This window comes from Trachinotus anak, unplaced genomic scaffold (genome assembly GCF_046630095.1).
Source record: "Trachinotus anak isolate AG129_WGS33_773 ecotype Australia unplaced genomic scaffold, CSIRO_AGI_Tana_v1 ptg000025l, whole genome shotgun sequence".
Lineage (NCBI taxonomy): Eukaryota > Metazoa > Chordata > Actinopteri > Carangiformes > Carangidae > Trachinotus > Trachinotus anak.
Genome location: NW_027273876.1, coordinates 2,342,570 through 2,361,010, shown reverse-complemented (window position 1 = coordinate 2,361,010; position 18,441 = coordinate 2,342,570). Strand labels below are relative to the sequence as shown.

General features: G+C 42.4%; 1 protein-coding gene across 11 annotated transcripts in view; it reads left to right on the top strand.

The window, feature by feature from the left end:
* The window catches only part of srcin1b (SRC kinase signaling inhibitor 1b), a 94,707-nt gene extending 77,530 nt beyond the window's left edge, over window positions 1-17,177 (top strand). For 4 of the 11 annotated variants that reach the window (XM_071462363.1, XM_071462359.1, XM_071462364.1 and 1 more), the window contains 6 exons: window positions 1,161-1,485; window positions 1,780-2,122; window positions 2,199-2,341; window positions 5,431-5,580; window positions 5,710-5,811; window positions 8,301-12,864. In XM_071462363.1, the coding sequence (XP_071318464.1) occupies window positions 1,161-1,485; window positions 1,780-2,122; window positions 2,199-2,341; window positions 5,431-5,580; window positions 5,710-5,811; window positions 8,301-8,453 (1,216 nt within the window). In that variant the 3' untranslated portion in view covers window positions 8,454-12,864. Of the gene's footprint in view, window positions 1-1,160; window positions 1,486-1,779; window positions 2,123-2,198; window positions 2,342-5,430; window positions 5,581-5,709; window positions 5,812-8,300; window positions 12,865-14,160 lie in introns of those variants that run through there. The other 7 variants (XM_071462365.1, XM_071462362.1, XM_071462360.1 and 4 more) reach the window with 6 other exon arrangements.
* The last annotated feature ends 1,264 nt before the right edge of the window (window positions 17,178-18,441 follow it).

Genomic DNA, 18,441 nt, shown 5'->3' with positions numbered 1-18,441 from the left:
AATGAAGAAGTTAAAATACGGGACCTTTAAAATTTATCTCACAGCCTGAGTTGCACTTTTCAGTTTCAGTCCTGATATCAAAATTATAATTTACTTTCAGAAAGATGCACTTTTTTATTGTAAAAGATTTGGACACAAAGACATTCACATACATACAAACACTTTTACCTGTATATACATTGATTCACATTCATTTAAAGTAAACAGAACATTGTTCTGGAGACGAGTTCCATCACTGAGTTTTGCCTTTTCATCTAAAATGCATCTTAGTGATGTTGAAATTAAGATGAGATACTCTCTTTACCTCTTAATCGTCCTCACAAACAGATTCTACAAAGGATTTCCAAGGATAACTTTGAAAGATTAAGACTTAAGAGATTAAAAGCAGAAATTTGGCTTTGATGAGAAATGATTTCTGGCGTACGAGCGTAGCATCAGACGCTAAATAATTACCTGTTAGTCCTGCAGGAACAGGGTCTGTCTGAATACTGAGAGAAACATCAGAGAGCTGCACTTTCTGCTGCTGATGCAGCTGATAGAGATGTTCTGGTCGGAGTGAGGTCGTCAGAGAGGTGATTATCTCATCAAAGAAACTTGTTCACCAGGTTGAAAATCCGCCTCTGTGTCGGCCTCTGTTTGGTTTGAAATGTCTCTTTTCTGGTAATGATAACACAACCTGTGACTAAACATTTGACCATTTTACAAATGTTTTTATTGTAGTTTGAAACGATCAGTCGATTGATCGATCAGTCAGTCAACAGGAAATGAATTGACAACAGTTTTCATAATCAATTAATCATGTTGTCATCAAAAAATTACAAATATCTGCAGACGCATTTTACATCACAGAAGCTTAATATCTCAGTTTTGGACAACAGCTTAATCACTAATAAAAAATAATAATTAGTGATTCAACCTGGTGACTAGTGCTTAAAGATCATCTGTTCCCGTCTCTCTCTCTCTCCTCTAATTTCCTGTCATCTCTCTGCTGCTGACTCTAAAATGCAAATAAAAGTTAGTTCCAGCTCTGATAAATACATGAATTAGACAAGACTTGACTTTTTGTGTCAAACTGACTGTGTTTTGTCTATTTCTGGTAGTTTCAAGCTTGTTTTTCTAACACAGTCTAGGACCTTCATGGTGTCCTGTGTGTATTGTAGTGTTTTGTATCCCTCCTATATGTACAGACAAGTCACCGAGGGCGTGTGGAAGGGCCCCGAGGACCTCTCCAGCCAAGCGCAGAAGCGAGCGGAGGACACGAGTCGCAGCTCTGACCTGGACATCCTGAACAGTCCTCCCCTCAGCCTCACCGACCTGAGCACCAGCGCCGGCCTGGCCAACTGGATGCCCGTGTCCGCCGGTGACGCAGACACCTCGGGCCCCGAGCAGGACATCCAGCCGTCGATGACCTTCAGAAATCGGGTTCTGGACGAGCTGCCGAGTCGGCGTCCCGCTGATAAGTCTGTGTCGGCTGAAGTCAGACTGGTAATCAGTCGCTTATTATGGATCATGTTGTTGTGTGTAATCTAACACTGAATGCACATTGTTCAACAGTGTAAATATGTCAGAATTAAGCAGATGGCAAATATTCATTTACATTTAAAATAGCATCTGACGCTGCTTAAGTTCCTCATTGAGACCCGGTGCACACACCAGCAGCAGCAGCCTGTTCATAATCCATTTGTCCATGTAAGACGCAGTGCGATGTGTCTGTTGTGTTCGTGCCTGTCGGTAGTTTGCACGCATCTTATCATTTGTCTGCATCTGTATATGTGTCAGGCGGCAGAGCGGGACTGGGAGGAGAAGCGCGCCAGCCTGACCCAGTTCAGTGCCCAGGACATCAATCGCTTGCTGGAGGAGACCCAGGCTGAGCTGATGAAGGCCATCCCGGACCTGGACTTCGCTGCCAGGCACATCAACAAGCCTGCAGTGCCCCCCAAGCCCCAGATCACCATCCCAATAACTTCCACTACAGCGACTTCTCCTGCAGCTGGGACCACTGGGACCACAGCCACCACAACCACAACCCCCACTCACAGCGGCGACCAGCAGCCCGGCAAAGTGCAGCTGGCTGCCCAGAAGCTGAACAGCATGGAGGGGGCCGGCTCACATCGAGGGTCAGGTGAGTGTATGCGATCAATTCTGCTTGTGTGGTTTGTTGTGGAAGGGTTTTACACCGTGTCACTTTCTGTCTGCAGTGGACCTCAGCGTGGCCAAGTACCGCACAGAGAAGCCCTCGAAGTCCCCGCCCCCGCCGCCGCCACGACGAAGCTTCCCATCAGCACACGGCCTCACCACCAACCGCACCGGAGAGGTCATCGTCACCACCAAGAATCTGAAGGTGAATGAAAACAATCATCAGCTGGAGCCATTTGATAAAAGTCACAGTGATCGACCTGCTGAAAGTGGAAGTAAAGATGACCAGGCGCTGGTTTAGCTGAGGTCGTGGAAATGACAAATCAGAAACACCTCGTTAGCCTCTCATTTAAAACACTGACCAGGTTTGTGAGTTTTGAGCAAAATGAGCTGCAGAGCCTTTAAATAAACACAGTAACCAGTGATTTCAGTCGTTACGACAGCAAGAGAAGCTGAGCTCCAGGAGCAGTGACTTTTGATCCACGTCCAGGTGAATCACACCTGCAGAGTGCTGCTGCTGGTTAAAGGTGGGCTGTCATGATATTATTGTGGCCAAAAGAGTTCACAATGACGTTTTTTTCGCGATATCTATAGATTAAAAATAATGCAGGGCTTGGGGCATGGCTGAGAGTTGTGACATCACAAAGTCCTGACGGCTGGTTTTAAGGCTCAGTTTCTGAATACGGGCTGTGTGCATTTCTCTGTGGACTGAGGCTTTGATACTTTCACAGTATTAATATAGAACCTAGACCTGCTTTATAGTCACAAACACATGGACATCTACCTTTAGACGAGATGGAGCTTTAATATAAATTGAACAGGCAACCAGATGAATAAAAGATCTATGAGGCCTTAACATCTGCCTTCATGATATTATCATATGTGTATTATTAACACAATATTAATATTTCCTTTTTTTAAATATCACAGTTAACATCAGTACTGGTGTATCAGGACTCCCCACTAAATGCTGCAGTGTTTTGTGAAATGCTAAAGTTGCACAGAGTCTCTCTGAATCTAGAGATTCAAAATATTACAAAAAAAAAAGCTGTTACATGTTGAGTCAGGTTGAGCCTCCAGGTGCTGGAGAGACGCTGCTTCACCTTCAAACACACAAACACAGTCTCAGGGAGTCAGAAACATGCTTTATGAGACAGGTTAGATTCTGACTCTGGTGTACAGCACAGTGATGAGCTTCCTGTTGGGGAGGGGGGGGCAGCTCCAGCTTCAGGTTTGGTTGAAAACAAGCTGCTGCTGCTCTAAATCCTCCTGATCTGTCTGTGCAGAAAATTCACTTCAGCCTCCAGAGCCGCCTGAACTCAGGGACATTTTGATCGAACAGCGTCAAGAAGATCTTTTTAGATTTTTTTTGGCAGCTCATCAGACAAAGGTTCAGTCTGAGGTCTGTGAAACCTGACACCAATGATAAACCTGAAGTGTCCCCTCTGCTTAAAAGAATATTTTCATTGACTTTATTTTTATTATTCACTTCACGGCACAGCAGTGACTCCAGCTGTGAATGCTGAGCGTCCTCACATCACTGAGCTCCTCTTGTTTACTTCCAGATTGTGTCAATAAGTGCGTCTGTTGTCCTGTGGCCTGTAGCTGTCGATACACCCTCAGGTGCACTGATTGGATTCATCCTCGGTAACTAGACACTGACGGAGGTGAAACTCCTCGAACAGAAATCATTGCACCACAGTGGAACTTACTTTTCTTATATTTCTGACATTTTACCAAAGATAATTGAATCTCTTGGTCATCGTCTTCATATTTTATGGCGTCGCAGCCTCGTGATGCAGATGTTGATGGAAATCCACAGAGGCTGCAGGGAACAGACTCAGGCAGTGACACCCTGACTGACTGTGTTACTACAGTGCTGCTGACTGTTGTTTACTGTGTTAATGTTTGGGGGCATTCACCTCATGAGCAGTGTGTGTGTCTGTAACTCCTACACAACCACGATACAAGACATATCGATTCATCTCCACACTTACCCAACAATAACCAACAATCTTCTGTTTTTATTGTGGCTGATACCAAAGCACTTTATTCATATTTATACAAAATAAATAGACATAGAAATAAATGATTGGCTGCAGTGTTGCAGGCTGAAGCCGTAGCTTATTCCCTCTTTTAAAAACTGCAATTTCAATAAAGTTATTATTATTACTACATGATAAACAATAACTCTGATCTACAAATGCAAAATGTGAAGAGGAAAATAGGATGACAATATTATTTTAAAACACATTACCAATATTTAGAGCCTTTATTAGCCTAGAATTTAGATATTCATGTATTTGTAATCATGTATACATCCTCTCCTCTGTCCTCGTCCCTCTGCTGCTGATGTGAAGAAACACCTGCTCTACAGGTGGAGCTCAGTCTCACCAGAGTCCAGCTTAGTTTGTGACAAATACTTCATCAGGCTCAACCATTTGCTATCATCCTTCCTAACAACTGAAAACCCAACCAGCTGTGGATGAAGAGGAGGAGGAGGAGGAGTCGGCGACTCTTCAACAGGTGTCTGAGAAATTACTCGTATCGTCTCCTTCACTGACGGATTCGTTGCACTGAGGGATCACGAGCATCTGCGGAAGTTTCAGTCCTGAGCGGGGTCCCTCGTGTTATCGGCCGTAATTACCAGATGAAATTCCAACGCTGCAGACGGCGGCGGATAATTAAAACCCTCACTGCTGCTTTCTTTATGATAACGTTGGCCTTCACTGTCTGAGAGACGTCACACATGTATTTATCTACAAAGGCATTCGTGGAAAACCGTCTTCTTATGTCTCGTCCCTGCTGCTGGGGTGAAAGCACACGTCTGTCCTGCAGGTGACTGCTGTCACTGACTCTGCATGTTTTATATTGTCCTTCACAGTCGCTGCTCAGCCAACGTTCCCTGTAAAATAATGAATAAATCAATAAAATAAACTGATAATTACATTTTCTTGCTTATTGGCGACATTGTGTCTTCCTGCTCTGGTTAATTCTTCAGATCTAAATCTAATGTAGTCACCAGGTGAGCTCCCTCATTAATTACATAACCTTTGCTGTGGGATGTGGTGCCTCTGCTTGTTTTCACTGAAGCTTAATAAGCATAATATTATACTCTGTGAAATGTCAACATTTCTTCTGCCTGTTAAACGCTGTGGAAGCTCTGTGAAATGCAAATCACAGGATCTGAGGTGTGAACCACGGAGACGGTTCCTCTCAGCGTTTGTTGCAGGTGAACTGTGCTGTAACAGGCCCCTGCCAAGAGCTTCTAATGTTTTTATTTTTGCCTTCAAGATGGAGGACGATGCTGAAATGCCCAAAACTCTTGTGAAGCTGAGGCGGACCCCCTCCGACACCCCCCGACCTGCCTCGACTCCGCCCGTGATCGCGGCGTCTGCGATTCAAGACGAGGATGACGAAGAGAAGATCATCGCTGAGCTGGAGGTGAGACGGCGTGGAAAACTCATCATCACGTTGCTTTTTTTTTTTTTAGTTTGTTCTGTTTTCATTTGCTATGTCAGTGTGATAACGTGTCTCTGCCGCACTCTCTCACACAACAACCACGGATCAAAGATATTTCAGAGAACGCCTGTAACAGATTGTAGTAAACCATACGGCGTCCCACCAACGGCCACCCCCACCCCTCCCTGCACCCTCGGGTCCTTGGGCAGAAAGGTAAATGTAAAACTTACAGCAGCCCTCTGCCACACCTGTGGACTGTGCCTCTCTGCCATCCTCCCCCTTTTTTATTTACTGCTTTACTCAAGCTTTTCTCACTGCTAAATACACAAAGTGTCAACATCTGTATTCAGGGAAGAAAAATAGTTTTAGGTTAAAGATCCTCCATTTACAGCCGGCGTGATGAACATGTGGTGTGGACCTGGATACGTTCACATCCTCAGGTCTGTGCTTTTACACCTGGTATTAAAACACTTGTTCACGTTATCTGGATTCTCAGCTGCAGTAACGTTACTGCCTTTATCGTCGTCTGTTTTCTGCTAAATGAACCATCATGTTGTATTGAAGACTTGAAACTAGCAAATGAGACATAAACTCATTAGGAAAACATTCACTGAGGTAATAAATCAAGGGAGAAGTCGAGACATTTCCTTATAGACTTCAATACTATCAGACTTCTTTTTGCCACCAGTGGAGTTGGCCCCTGATGGTCATTAGATAGAATGAAGCTTTAAACCACTTCAGCATTGGCTTCACTTCAGACCCAGAGTCTACGTCCATTTTCATATGGTTAGTTTTTATATAGTAGTCTATGGTTAACCCTCTGTAATACATTCACAAAACAAAAACAGCTGCAACATTATATGTATTTTTATATAACTTCTGTTTATGTGAAAAAATTTCAGATAAAAGAGAAAAAACTATCTATCTATCTATCTATCTATCTATCTATCTATATGTATGTATATATATGTGTGTGTGTGTGTGTGTGTATATATATATATATATATATATATAACACTAATATATATATATATATATATATATATATTAGTGTTGCTATTGTACTGAACTTCTCTCTCTGACCTTTTTAACACTTCCTCTGCTGCCTCCAGTTTTCTGCCTCCTCCTCTGCAAACATGTGCATAATGATCTTTGTTTGTGAATCTTTCAATGAGCTTTTGTCTCTTACTCTCAGTTCTGTTCTCGCTGTAGCTGTGTAAACAACAACCTTGTAACTGACAGTGAGATGTGGAGTGAGTCAGCATGGACCGAGGCAGATGACGTATTTAGTTTTGTGAGCAGTGGGTGCACCTCTTGGCAGCTCTGGTGACACACTGAGCTGAGTAAAGAGGTCTTGTTTTTGTTGGAATTATCGCACAACAGTGCTAAGCAGGTAGCTGTCAAAATAAAGGACATTGAGGGGGAGGGAGGGCGGGAGAGGGTGGGGATTTCAGGTTCAGAGCTGCAGACAAACGTTTCTCTGAAAGAATCTATTCTGCTCCTTCAGGTGTTTTAAATTCAGAGCCTGTTTTTATTCACTTAAAGCATTTAGGTCACTGTTTTATCTTCAAAGTTCTTGTCAGCAGTGATTAATGTTAGCAGAGAAAAACAACATCTCTTTCTAATGTTGGTCATTAAAACCACATTTTCTACGGTAGAACGTCTTCATTTTCAGAGCACATGCTGTTTAAGGATTCATGGATGGTAACCGGACACTACAGGAGCTGTCTGTAGCGTTTTTTTACCTTGTTTGTTTATTTGAACAAGAAATAAAAAGTGAAAAGTCAGGGCAAAATTCTAATAGATTAAATTACAAGTAAACAACAAATGTGCAGACAGAGCCTAAAAGTCAGGAGACTTATTGTGTGGTTGTCCTTGAAGAGAAAATAACACATTTCAGGAGAACTGACAGCAGCCATCAAAGCTGGTTCTCATGCAGTCACATGTGCAAACCCAATTCTACAACGCTGCCATGGATTAGAGCTGCAGCGATCAGTCAAGTAATCTAATATTTGAACTATTTTGATAATAAGTTATGTTTTGAGTCATTTTTAAGAACAAAGAGCCAAAATCCTCAAGTTCCAGCTCTAATCTTAATACTTGCCCGTTTCCTGGGTCAGCTGTGTAGCGGCGATCGTAGACTCCAGAGAATCCCATCAAAGACCCTCCCCACATGCAGAGCACTGGTACAATTTACAGATGTCCCCTAAACGCCTCACATGCAGACTATCGGTAGATGCTACAATTTACAGATGTCCCCTAAACGCCTCACATGCAGACTATCGGTAGATGCTACAATTTACAGATGTCCCCTAAACGCCTCACATGCAGACTATAGGTAGGTGTTTACCTGCTTCTGGAAAACTGTGATGGACATTTTCCGCTAATTTGTTAATTTTTTTTAAATCAGAAGATTTATGGGTAATGACAGTAACATTTAGTTCCAGCCTTAGTTCATTAGTTACTGAAAATTCAAATTAATGAAAAGCTAACAGTTAGCAACGAGGAGTTAGCTCAAGTCCACAGAGGTGGAGGATACAGCAGATTAATGCCAATGGATTCTAAATAAAATGTTCAACAATCACATATGGGTGTTATATATGTACGATGATGTGAGAATGACGGCTTTGAGTGTTTACTGTAAAATAAGTCAAATTCAAACAACACATTTGTTAACACCTGCCTTCTCCCGGCTCCCACAGAACAGCAGCAACTCTCCGGGGCCGATGAAGGGCCCCACCGTGGCAGCCAGGCTCAAACACCTTCAGCAGGGCAGTCTGGAGAGGCCCAAAACCCGCAAGCAGAAAGAGGATTTCCCCAAAGTCCAGGGCCAGCAGCAGGTATTCCACTTCTAAAAACCTCCACCTCTGATGCTCCGTCTGCCTCTCCTCTCTGCTGTCACTTCAAAGGAAGCCCCCCCCCCCCCTCCCTGCAACTTCTGCAAGATGAGAGAAACTGTATAGGCCCTACCAGCAGACAATATGAGATTACACAAACATGGAGGGGGAACTATCTACAGAACCCTTGATTTTTACCAGTTCTTGGTGTGTGTTTTGACATTTGAGTTACTGGATCTAACCTAGCTTGCTTAGAGATCAAGTTTTTGTCGTACGAGTATGTCGATGTTTTGATTTCCTGAGGAAGGTCTTTGGTGGTGCTTGTGACTGATTAAACTAGCTTTATTATAATAGTCAGATGTTTCCAGATACACCCTTTGCCTCCATTGTGCGACATAATCTCAAACAATGCCACGGAATGATTTCATATCTCAAGGTCAAAGTGATGATATTTCACCATGATCCAGCCATGTTTTCTCTCTCTGAGTCCCCCCACCCCCCTTCATCTCTCGCTCTGTTCATCCGATAATTACCACATGCTGCTCTTTTTGTATGACCTATCCTTTAAGTCGTAGCAGCTAGCAGGCAGAGCTAGCTGCTCATTATCGTCGTACGTCAGTGTGGCTGGTGCTGAACAGGTCCACATTCCAGCCAACAGGCCAATCCATCGAGCTAGCTTTCTTAGAATTGCCTTTTAACAGCTCTAATGCTACAACTTCTTATGCAAGATGACCAGAGTGAAGCACAAGATGCAGAGTGACCGGAGAAAAATATTTTGTTTTTTTTGACATTTAAAGCAGGGAAAAGACAGTGGGGCATTGTAATGGAAGAGCAGAGGAAAAACAAAATGCACATGGAAACAAAGAAAGACAGCAAGGACTTGAGCATTACCTGCAACTGTATTCCGAATTTATAACATTGAATTATTTTACTTTGAAAAACATTTATGTAAAATAATGTTATTTAAAATTTCCCTCTTTCAAAGTTCTTCCCGAGGCAATTTCAGATTGTGCAAATTCAAAAAAATGTTTTGTTTATTGAACTTCAAATATTCGTAAGGGATCATATAGAAAACTCAAAGGTCCAATATTCAAACAACCACATTCAAGCTGTTTCAATTTGATTAGTTCACATCTAAAAATTCAAGTCAAAAAGTCACATTTCTCAAATTGTATCTGATGAAATTCTGACTGCAGAACTTGAAATGAAACTTGAACATCCAGGACACGAACGATAATCAATCCAGTGATGAAACAGAGTCGATCAGATAAAATTGTAATGCGACCCAGGAAGGTGAAGTTCAGATGAGCAACAGGAAACTTCAGACACTTTTTTATCCAAATCTTTGAACCTGGAAAAAAATTGGGGGATTTTGCAGATGGATGATTGTCAATGGAAATTATTTCACTCCAAATCTATTTTTACTATTGATTAATTTTCTGAATATTTTGTGGTCAATCCATTGATCAATTGGTGTACATATAAAATTGATGCCAGGAACAGTTTCTTAAACTCTAAAATGACGTCTTCAGATTTCTTATTTAAAGATATGAAATTTACAGTAATTTAACTCGAGTCACTGGAACCAGAGAATGTTTTTGCTAATTAAATGTTAATTTTATTAATTAATTTTTACATTATTACATTCCGTGGTGGTTAAATTTTAAAATTAGGTTTTCGGTTGCTTAAAAAATTGGAATTCTTAAGATCTGTCTTTGCTTCCACAAACGTTTCTCTAACCCGGCCGTCCACACACACAGACTCAAACACTGGAGGTCAGTGGAATTTTGAAATTATTTTAGTTTAGTTTATTAAATCCATTTGTCAGGGACCAAAAAAACATGAGTCTCATACAAGGAGAAGAAATGTACCAGCGTTAGCTACTAGCTAACTTCCATCTACAAGCGATGGGCAGGTAAACATAAATAATAATATAATAATAATAATAATAATAATAATTAACCAACCTGGACACAAATAGTCGCTGTTGTTTTGATTCCCTTGTGATCGACGGCTTCTAAATTCTCAGTGGATTTACCAAACTACCAGGACCAGAATGAGAAAACGACCCCGGGCTCAGGAAAAGAGCTGCTTGGTCCTGCACCAGTGTGGTGGAATAAACTGCCCAATCAGAGCTGAGTATGTAAATTACCTGCTCAGTGCTCAGGAGCGAGAGGCTGCCACTTTGAGCCTGTGTGAGTGAACGAGGGGTTAAACTCGGCGCTTGGCCGATGAACTCTGAAGCGCGGCCTCTTTCAGATGTGAGGCTCCGCTCATCTTATCTGCGCCTGCAGACTCTCCAAACCGCCCCCGACCTGCTGAGTGGAGCAGCCTCGACCCATCCTCGGCCACAGCCGTTTAAAAAAAAAAGAGCTTTCGGAAAATCCTCTGAAAGAGAAAATGATAACACTTCCAGGGGGGAGCACCTAAACTGCTCACACCAGTTTCACCCACAGTCATCGTCTCCGTCACTGAGCCGCCGCCTCAGGACTATTTTCATCCTTCACTGAACTTATCCATTAAACAAGCAGCGCATCGTTTATGAGTTTATTTTATCAGCTCATCCTCACAGGCCCAGACGTCTTTAGACACATTCACGTCTCAGAAAGGACAGCGTCTTTGACAACAGCTCCCATTGGCCATAACAGAGCAATTAGCACATGGCTAACATGGCTGAGCACATGTCAGCTCCATCTGGACAAAGAGACCGGGCTCAGTATCCAGGCCTCCTGTCTTGTGCTGGTCTGAGTATCATATCACTTTTTTTCCACCTCATTTCCTTTATTTGCTTTTTAATAATTCATCATTTGAAGAGCCTGAGAGCAAATTGTTAAATCTTGTTTTTTTCCAGCATGAGCTCCACTTTTACATGAGTGAATTCACAGCTTCTGATGATGGTGCTGGTTGGATACAGAAACACCTTCTCTTACGTCTCCTGTAGAACTTGTACTGTCCTTTAAACACACGGATGATGTTGGTAATAATTTGGTTTAACATCAGTGGATATAAATGATCTGTCAGCCTGTACTGTTCATACAGTGTGGTGGTGGACTGTGGGTCTAATGACGCCCGGTGTTTAATAGACAATGGAAAGTATCATGATGCAACATTAGAGACTAGAATCCTCCGGCCTCTTAGTTTCTGTAACTGGACTTTGGTTTGGTTTTCACTCAGGGTTCAGTAACGGCTCAGTACAGCAGCTACGTCTTTGGTTAAGACTGAAATCAGACTTTTTTTTTGACTCCTGCTTTAAAGAATTATTATGACCTTGAAATGTGTCATTTCTGTGAAAACAGCTTTTTCAATTTGCAGCAACTACAAACAGTTAAAAACCAAAAACAGTATCTGTGCTTAGGTTATTCTGCATTCAGGTTTTATATGAGCTAAAACTAAAGCTAACACTAAACATTAACCCCCCCCCCCATCAGCCCCTGACCTCTTCAGCGTCCATCGAAGCTTTTGACTTTTAGAAACTTGATTTGATGTTTGTGATGAAGTAAATGTATTGAAACAGGGATACGTCAAAATCCTATAAGATCTGCTCTTTAAATAATCAATACGTTTTATTTTCATAAACTATCAAATTAAAATGGACGAGAAAGTACAAAGAAAAGCTTGTGATGGTAGAAACTCAATTTTCCACTTGAACTCAAGGTGTTAAACAGGTTTTTGGGTAAAATAACACACATTATTTCATCTGGCCTGAAAACCTTGACCCTCTCTCTCCATCACTGCTGCTGTTGGAGCTGCAGTCTGTGTTTGTGGGGCAGCGAGCTGCTCAGTGTTGTGTGTGTGTGTGTCTGTGTGTGTGTGTGTGTGCGCACTCGCCTCAGGCAGATGAATGCATTTGGATTGTGAAAGTGTTTGTTACCCAGAGGCTGTTAAACTACAGAGTAAAAAAAATAAATAATAATAATAATAATGTGACCAAATACCAAATATTTAATCTGGCAACGACACAGTTTATGTGATTTCTGCTTTTTTAATCATGAACCATGACGTAGTTGCAGGACAGAAGCCGTTTATTAAAAGTTGTTGCTCAGGCGGTGCAGTTTATAATCCCTCTTCAAGCCTGGGATTATAAAGTCTCTGCTCGTCCTTTTGTTCCTGAGAGCCACAGATGATCTCCACAAACGATGGACAAAACTACAGTTTTAATGAAACTGAATGATCTTTACAGTTTTATGAGGTTTTTGACTCTGTATGTGAACTGATGGACTCACCGGGTCCTGGTCCACAGGGTCCTGGTCCACCGGGCCCTCTTCAGTCTTCATCATTAATCTCGTTTGTCTTCACAAACCTTCTGCTGCACTGAACAGTTGGACGGACAAACTGTTTCCAGCCTGTGTGGCCTGCGGACGAGGGGAAATCTAGTTCATTAGCTCTGGCAGCGCAGGTGGGAGGGGTGGAGGAGGTGGAGGAGGTGAGGGGTGGGGGGGTGGGGGGCAGGTTTTGGTTATTTTTCCGGTTGGTTTATTTATTTGGCTCATGAAGGAGCTGGTGAGACTCCTGCTGCTGCTGCGGAGTTTAAAGAAAGATCAGGTCAGTTTCCTTAGCAGCGCCCAGGAGGCGCCGCTAATGAAGAGGAAAACACTCCTCCTCCTCCTCCTCCTCCTCCTCCTCACCTCCTTCTCCCCTCCTCCTCCTCTTCACCTCTTCCTGCGTCCTTCTCCTTTCCCGTCCTTGTCTCCTCTTGTTTCATCTCTCTTGTCTTTGCTGTCTCTCCTCATCTCTTCTTTCCTTGTCTCCTTTCATTCTCCTCTCCTCTGATCTCCTTGCCTCCTCTCATCATCTCTGCATTCCTCTCCTCTCCTTTTCTTGTCTCCTCTCCTTGTTTCCTCTCTCCTTCTCTTCTCTTCGGTTTCTTTCCTTCAGTCTCTTATCATTGTCTCCTCATCCTTCCTTGTCTCTTCTCCTTCCCTTGTTTCCTCTCCACATCTCACCTTTCCTTCCATGTGCACTCTTTTCCTTGTCACCTTGATTCCTCTCTTTTCTGCTCCCCGTTCAGTCTCCTCATCTTTCCTTCTCTTCTCTCCTCTCTTCTCCACCTCCTCTCCTTGCCTCCTTTCCTCATTGCCACTTTTCCTTGTCTCCTCCCCTCCTTGTTACCTCCTCCTGCTTTCGCCTTCCCTCCTTTCTTCTTTTAACTTTTAACTCATCTGTTCTTGTTTCCTCCCCCAGTCTCTCATTTCCTTGTCTCGTGTCCTTGTTTCCTCTCCTTGCTCTGCTGTCCTCTCCCATACATTACAGTCTCCCTCCTCCTCCTCTCCTCCTCCTCCTCCTCCTCTTGGTCACGGAGGAGGAGAGGAGCTGAATCAGGGCAGATTTTCTGACAGCAGAGCAGCTCTGTGATCACAGCTCAGCGACAGCCGCGCTCTCTTCTCCCGTCTCTCGTCTCATCCCCGAGCACGAGGACTGTCACGCCGTTGCACCAAAACCTGACGTCCCATGTGGCCAATCAGGAGATGGAAGCGCAGAGTAGTGGTTGTGGGAGGAGGGGGGACGTGGGAGGGGCTTCAGTGACTCATAAAACACACAGGAAACCTTGTAGCTTTTCAGACACACAACTGAAAGATTGAACAGAAACTTGAAATACATTTGTCTGTTTGTAAATTTTGATTTGTGTCTTTTTTTCTTTTCCCCCCTCCCTGTCACTGCTTCTTGTTTCCATTCAATTTTTATTTTGTGCTCTTAAATCCTCCCTCTCTGCTTCTTTCTGGGGCAGTGCTGAGCTTTTTGTCACTGACTGCTGCTTCTTGTGCCACAGCAGAAACGCTGCTCGTCATCAGTTTCCCTCTGCTGCTTTCTCTCACATCATTTTGGTCTGTGGCGCCGATCTCCCTCTCTCCCCTTCGTCCCTCTGCTGCTCTGCTTCCTTCATTCTCTGTCTGCTTCTCAGGTCTCTCAGGTCTCAGCTGGACTAATTACGTGAGGAGTGAGAACTCGCATCATTCTGGTTTTGGACTCCTAAACCCTAGTTCAGACCTTGAAGGTGTGAGATTTTTTGACTAGCGAGCCAAACAGGAAGTCACAACGCACCAATAATTAGTTACAATGATAAAAACGTCTTCCTCGTCACACTGTAGGTGTTTTGTACATTTGGAGGTAAATGCATCGGCTCTGGACCTGCAGGTTGAAGCAGTGTGGGGATTTCACTTCTAACATGTATGTTGCAAACCCATCATCCACCATATCTAACAAATCAGCACAATATCTGTGTCCCACTTCCACACTGCATACTAATTCAGAGTGGCAGTAAAAAATCAAGCAACGATCAGTTTGAGAAAATTAAAGGCACCAGTGATTTAACATCACACAAAGTTGAGGGAAATGTCGCTCACATGTTGTGTCAAGCTCCAAAAACGTTCTTACATTTCCCAGAATGCAGCTTGATGTGTGTGTTTCTACCATAGACTGTAAATAAAGATGAACGTAGCCTCCGTGACGTCGTCCACAAGTTTCTGAAGAACTTGTCTTGAAACAAGTGAGCTGCTGCACCGTTGCCGTCTTGGCAGTGCCTGACTCCGCCCCTAACTCCTGGTTAATCCAAAAATGGGCAAAAAAGTGTGGAGCCGGTTTGTGGCTCCACACATGTAGACACCCACCTGTCTACGTTAAAATAATGCACAGGGATCGTAGTGAGATGATGAAACATCCAGGGAAACAGTTTGAGTAATAGATCCATGAGATTTAAGACTCATCAGAGTCGTCAAACTCTGTATTATCCGTGTGATTGGTCCGTGCAATGTGTATGTAGTGACAGCAGCTGATACAGTAGGTTCAACTCTTTTGCTGTAGCTCCTGTGTCGACCTCACCTGGACTCACTGTAACTGAACAGTGAGTGAGAGGTGTTGTAAGTGTGGAGTTGTGCACCGTCAGGAGAGGCAACCAGGCAAATGTTTGGGCCCCTCAAGGGGAAAAGGGGCCTCCGATGGACCAACTGTGCAGTGCACTGCCACTGCCCCAGAACCCCTCTCAGTGAGGCCCCTATGATGTGTGCTGTAGCTACTGTTAGCCTGCATGTGAGGCGTTTAGGGGACATCAAGTCTGCAAATGATATGGGCGGGTTTTGATGGACTTCTTTGTCTGGGGCCTCCCAGATTCTAGGATGCCACCGGGGGCAGTTTCTCTTTGTGAAACTCTGTTGGCATAACTGTAAAAGATGGAAAAGTGTTTGCAGTTAGTATGAAGTATGAAATTGGGACACAGCTTATATTTTAATGACATTTTTTTCTCTGCAACATGTATGTTTTCAAACATTTTGTTGTAAAAGTTGAACTCACACCCTGGATGTGCCATGTTCAGTAGAGTCAAAGCACAGAAATAAAGAGTTGAGATGGTTTGGGGAGTTGAAATATTATTAAATATTAAAACTGTGGCATGGAACAAATCTAAAATGACAAGAGAAATAATCCCTCACACAGACTCTGTGCTGTTTGACATATCGCCGGAGGGAAATACGAATCTGACGCTGTGAGTGTGTATTTATACCACCGGCAGAAATTGAATTACAGGCGGATGTTGCAGTACATAGGTAATACATTAATGGAATGTATTAGTAGTCTCAGAAATAGCATTAAAAGCTAGCACGAAAATAGAAAAAACCCAGTTAAAGTATAATCTGAACCACTCCACAGATATATTGTATGTATATTATATGACCATTTAGTTTTTGTTTTGAAGAGATCGTTTTATTAACATGTAAAAAAGAAAAGTGTCATCTATGTTTTATATAATCAAGCTTTTTTTGTATTTTTATACTTGAAGAAGAGGATTCATAAGCATGTAACACATTTATTCTGTAAATTTATTATTTTTCTGTGTTAAAGATTTTTTATTTTCTCTGCGAACCATGACCACGTTTTGTTGTAGAGATCACAGAGACCGGTCAGCAGTGGCAGAGTGGGAGGTTCTCCCGTGGTTGTGACAGACTGAACAGTAAATCGTGAAAAAAAAAAAAAAAGCACATAACCTCCTTCCTCTAAAAACGATCACCTCACTGATAGGACGCCCCCATTTTGTAGCTGTTTCCCTCTATTATAACCAATAGTGTGCGTACACTACACAGACTATACAGTTTAAACTCTATCGATGGTTTCTTGATGAATGTGTGATTGTTCAAACCATATGTGGATGTTCAAATCATGTATATAAACCCAAATAATCTATTACAGAATTGATTTTATGTGATTTTTTTTTTTAAACAGGAAAAAAAAAATCCAAAATGGCATGCATACTGTATACATTCCTGGAAATCTGCACGCTGGGTCAACAGAGGTCTCATTTTCTTGTCAATAATTCTGTGTATACCTGTGAGTGTATGATAGAGTAAACAAAAATTGTACAGTAACATAGATTTTTTTGTATTATGTTGAAAATGGGTCGGTAAAGCCCCTTTTACTGTGAGAATAACAAAGGAGAAAAAAAACGATGATTCTAACTGTTGAGAAAGATATTCGAATGATATTGTACATCAGCTAAATACTGTTCCTCCAGTCTGAGAGTGATGCTTGCTGTGTGGGGTAAGTGTTGTTTGTGAATCGTTAAGAAGAATGATAATCTACTACAAAGTCAGTATAACTCTAAAGACCAACTTTAACAGTGCAAAACTAACGCGCAACTTTGTGTATGGAAAGTAAAAGTTGCTGCTTCGTGTGAGAAAAATCAACCAAACAAAACGGTTGCTGCTTTTGTACGTTCCTGTTGTGGTTTTGTGACAATAAAGGTGACCCTCTTATACATCATGGTTGTAAACGCCTCATCTGTGAACACATTTACTCAAGTGCAGATTTGAGGTACTTGAGTATTTTCTTTTCACGCCACCCAGCAGGCACTGGACGTCGACGCAACTTCAGAAAGACACTGGACTCTAATGACTCTTACGTCAGACAGATGTTAAATTTTAGTAGGAAATGAAAATTGGTTTGGTGTCAACACCCAATGTTGGCTGATTGACACTGTGATGCAGATGTTGGGTTTTGGTCACAATACCTTCTGACTAAAATGTTGGTATGATGTCATTATGGTGTTGCATGAGACGTTCTGAAGACATTGGATTTTTGTTTAACAACTTCAAAACACATCTTAAAGGTCCCACCAGTCTAAATGTAGATGTCCGTGTGTTTGTGATTATAAAGCAGGTCTAGGTTCTATATTAATACTGTGAAAGTATCAAAGCCTCAGTCCACAGAGAAATGCACACAGCCTGTATTCAGACACTGAGCCTTAAAACCAGCCGCCAGGACTTCTGGAACTTTGTGATGTCACAACAAAGCAGTCACCACTCTCAGCTGTGCCCCAAGCCCCGCCCACCTGGACCCACCATTCAACCTTGAAGGATTTGGTTTCTCTGAGTGTTTACCTGAAATCTGATATATTTTGATTTGATCACTCAGAAAACAGTCAGCCAATCTGAGGAGAGACTCAGAGCCTCTCTTCTGATTGGCTCACCAAGCCATTTTTAGAGCTCCAGAGAGAAGCCTGAGAGAGGAGATGTAAAACTACACTGAGATGGTTTTTGGTTCTTAAAACCACAGATATATCTTCTGTTGGAGATCAACAGTTCAGATAAAACACAGGACAAGTGTAAAATATGGGACCTTTTAAAAACAACAAAATATCATCAGCTGTCGTCTGTTTTCTACATAAAACTGATGTTGAAATTTGGTCACCTGACGTCACAACTGTCATTCAACCATATATCAATATGGTTGTTATTTTGAATGAAGGTTATGCTGTCATTTGACCAAAATCTGACTGGCTGACTGCTTAAAATTCACATAAGCGCTCGTTTGTTCGTACAGTAGTTCTAACATGAGGCTCATTCCTTTTGTTGAATGCAAGACAAAGAGTTATTGTCTAAAACATCCTCCACATGAAAGAAGTAGCATGAAAGGATGAGGTTATAATTAGCTGTCGAAATGGAGGAATATTTCAGAAAGCAGCTCTGTAAGCATCCTTAATAAATCATGAATGTGTCATCACTTAATACTGAGTGCAACCGTT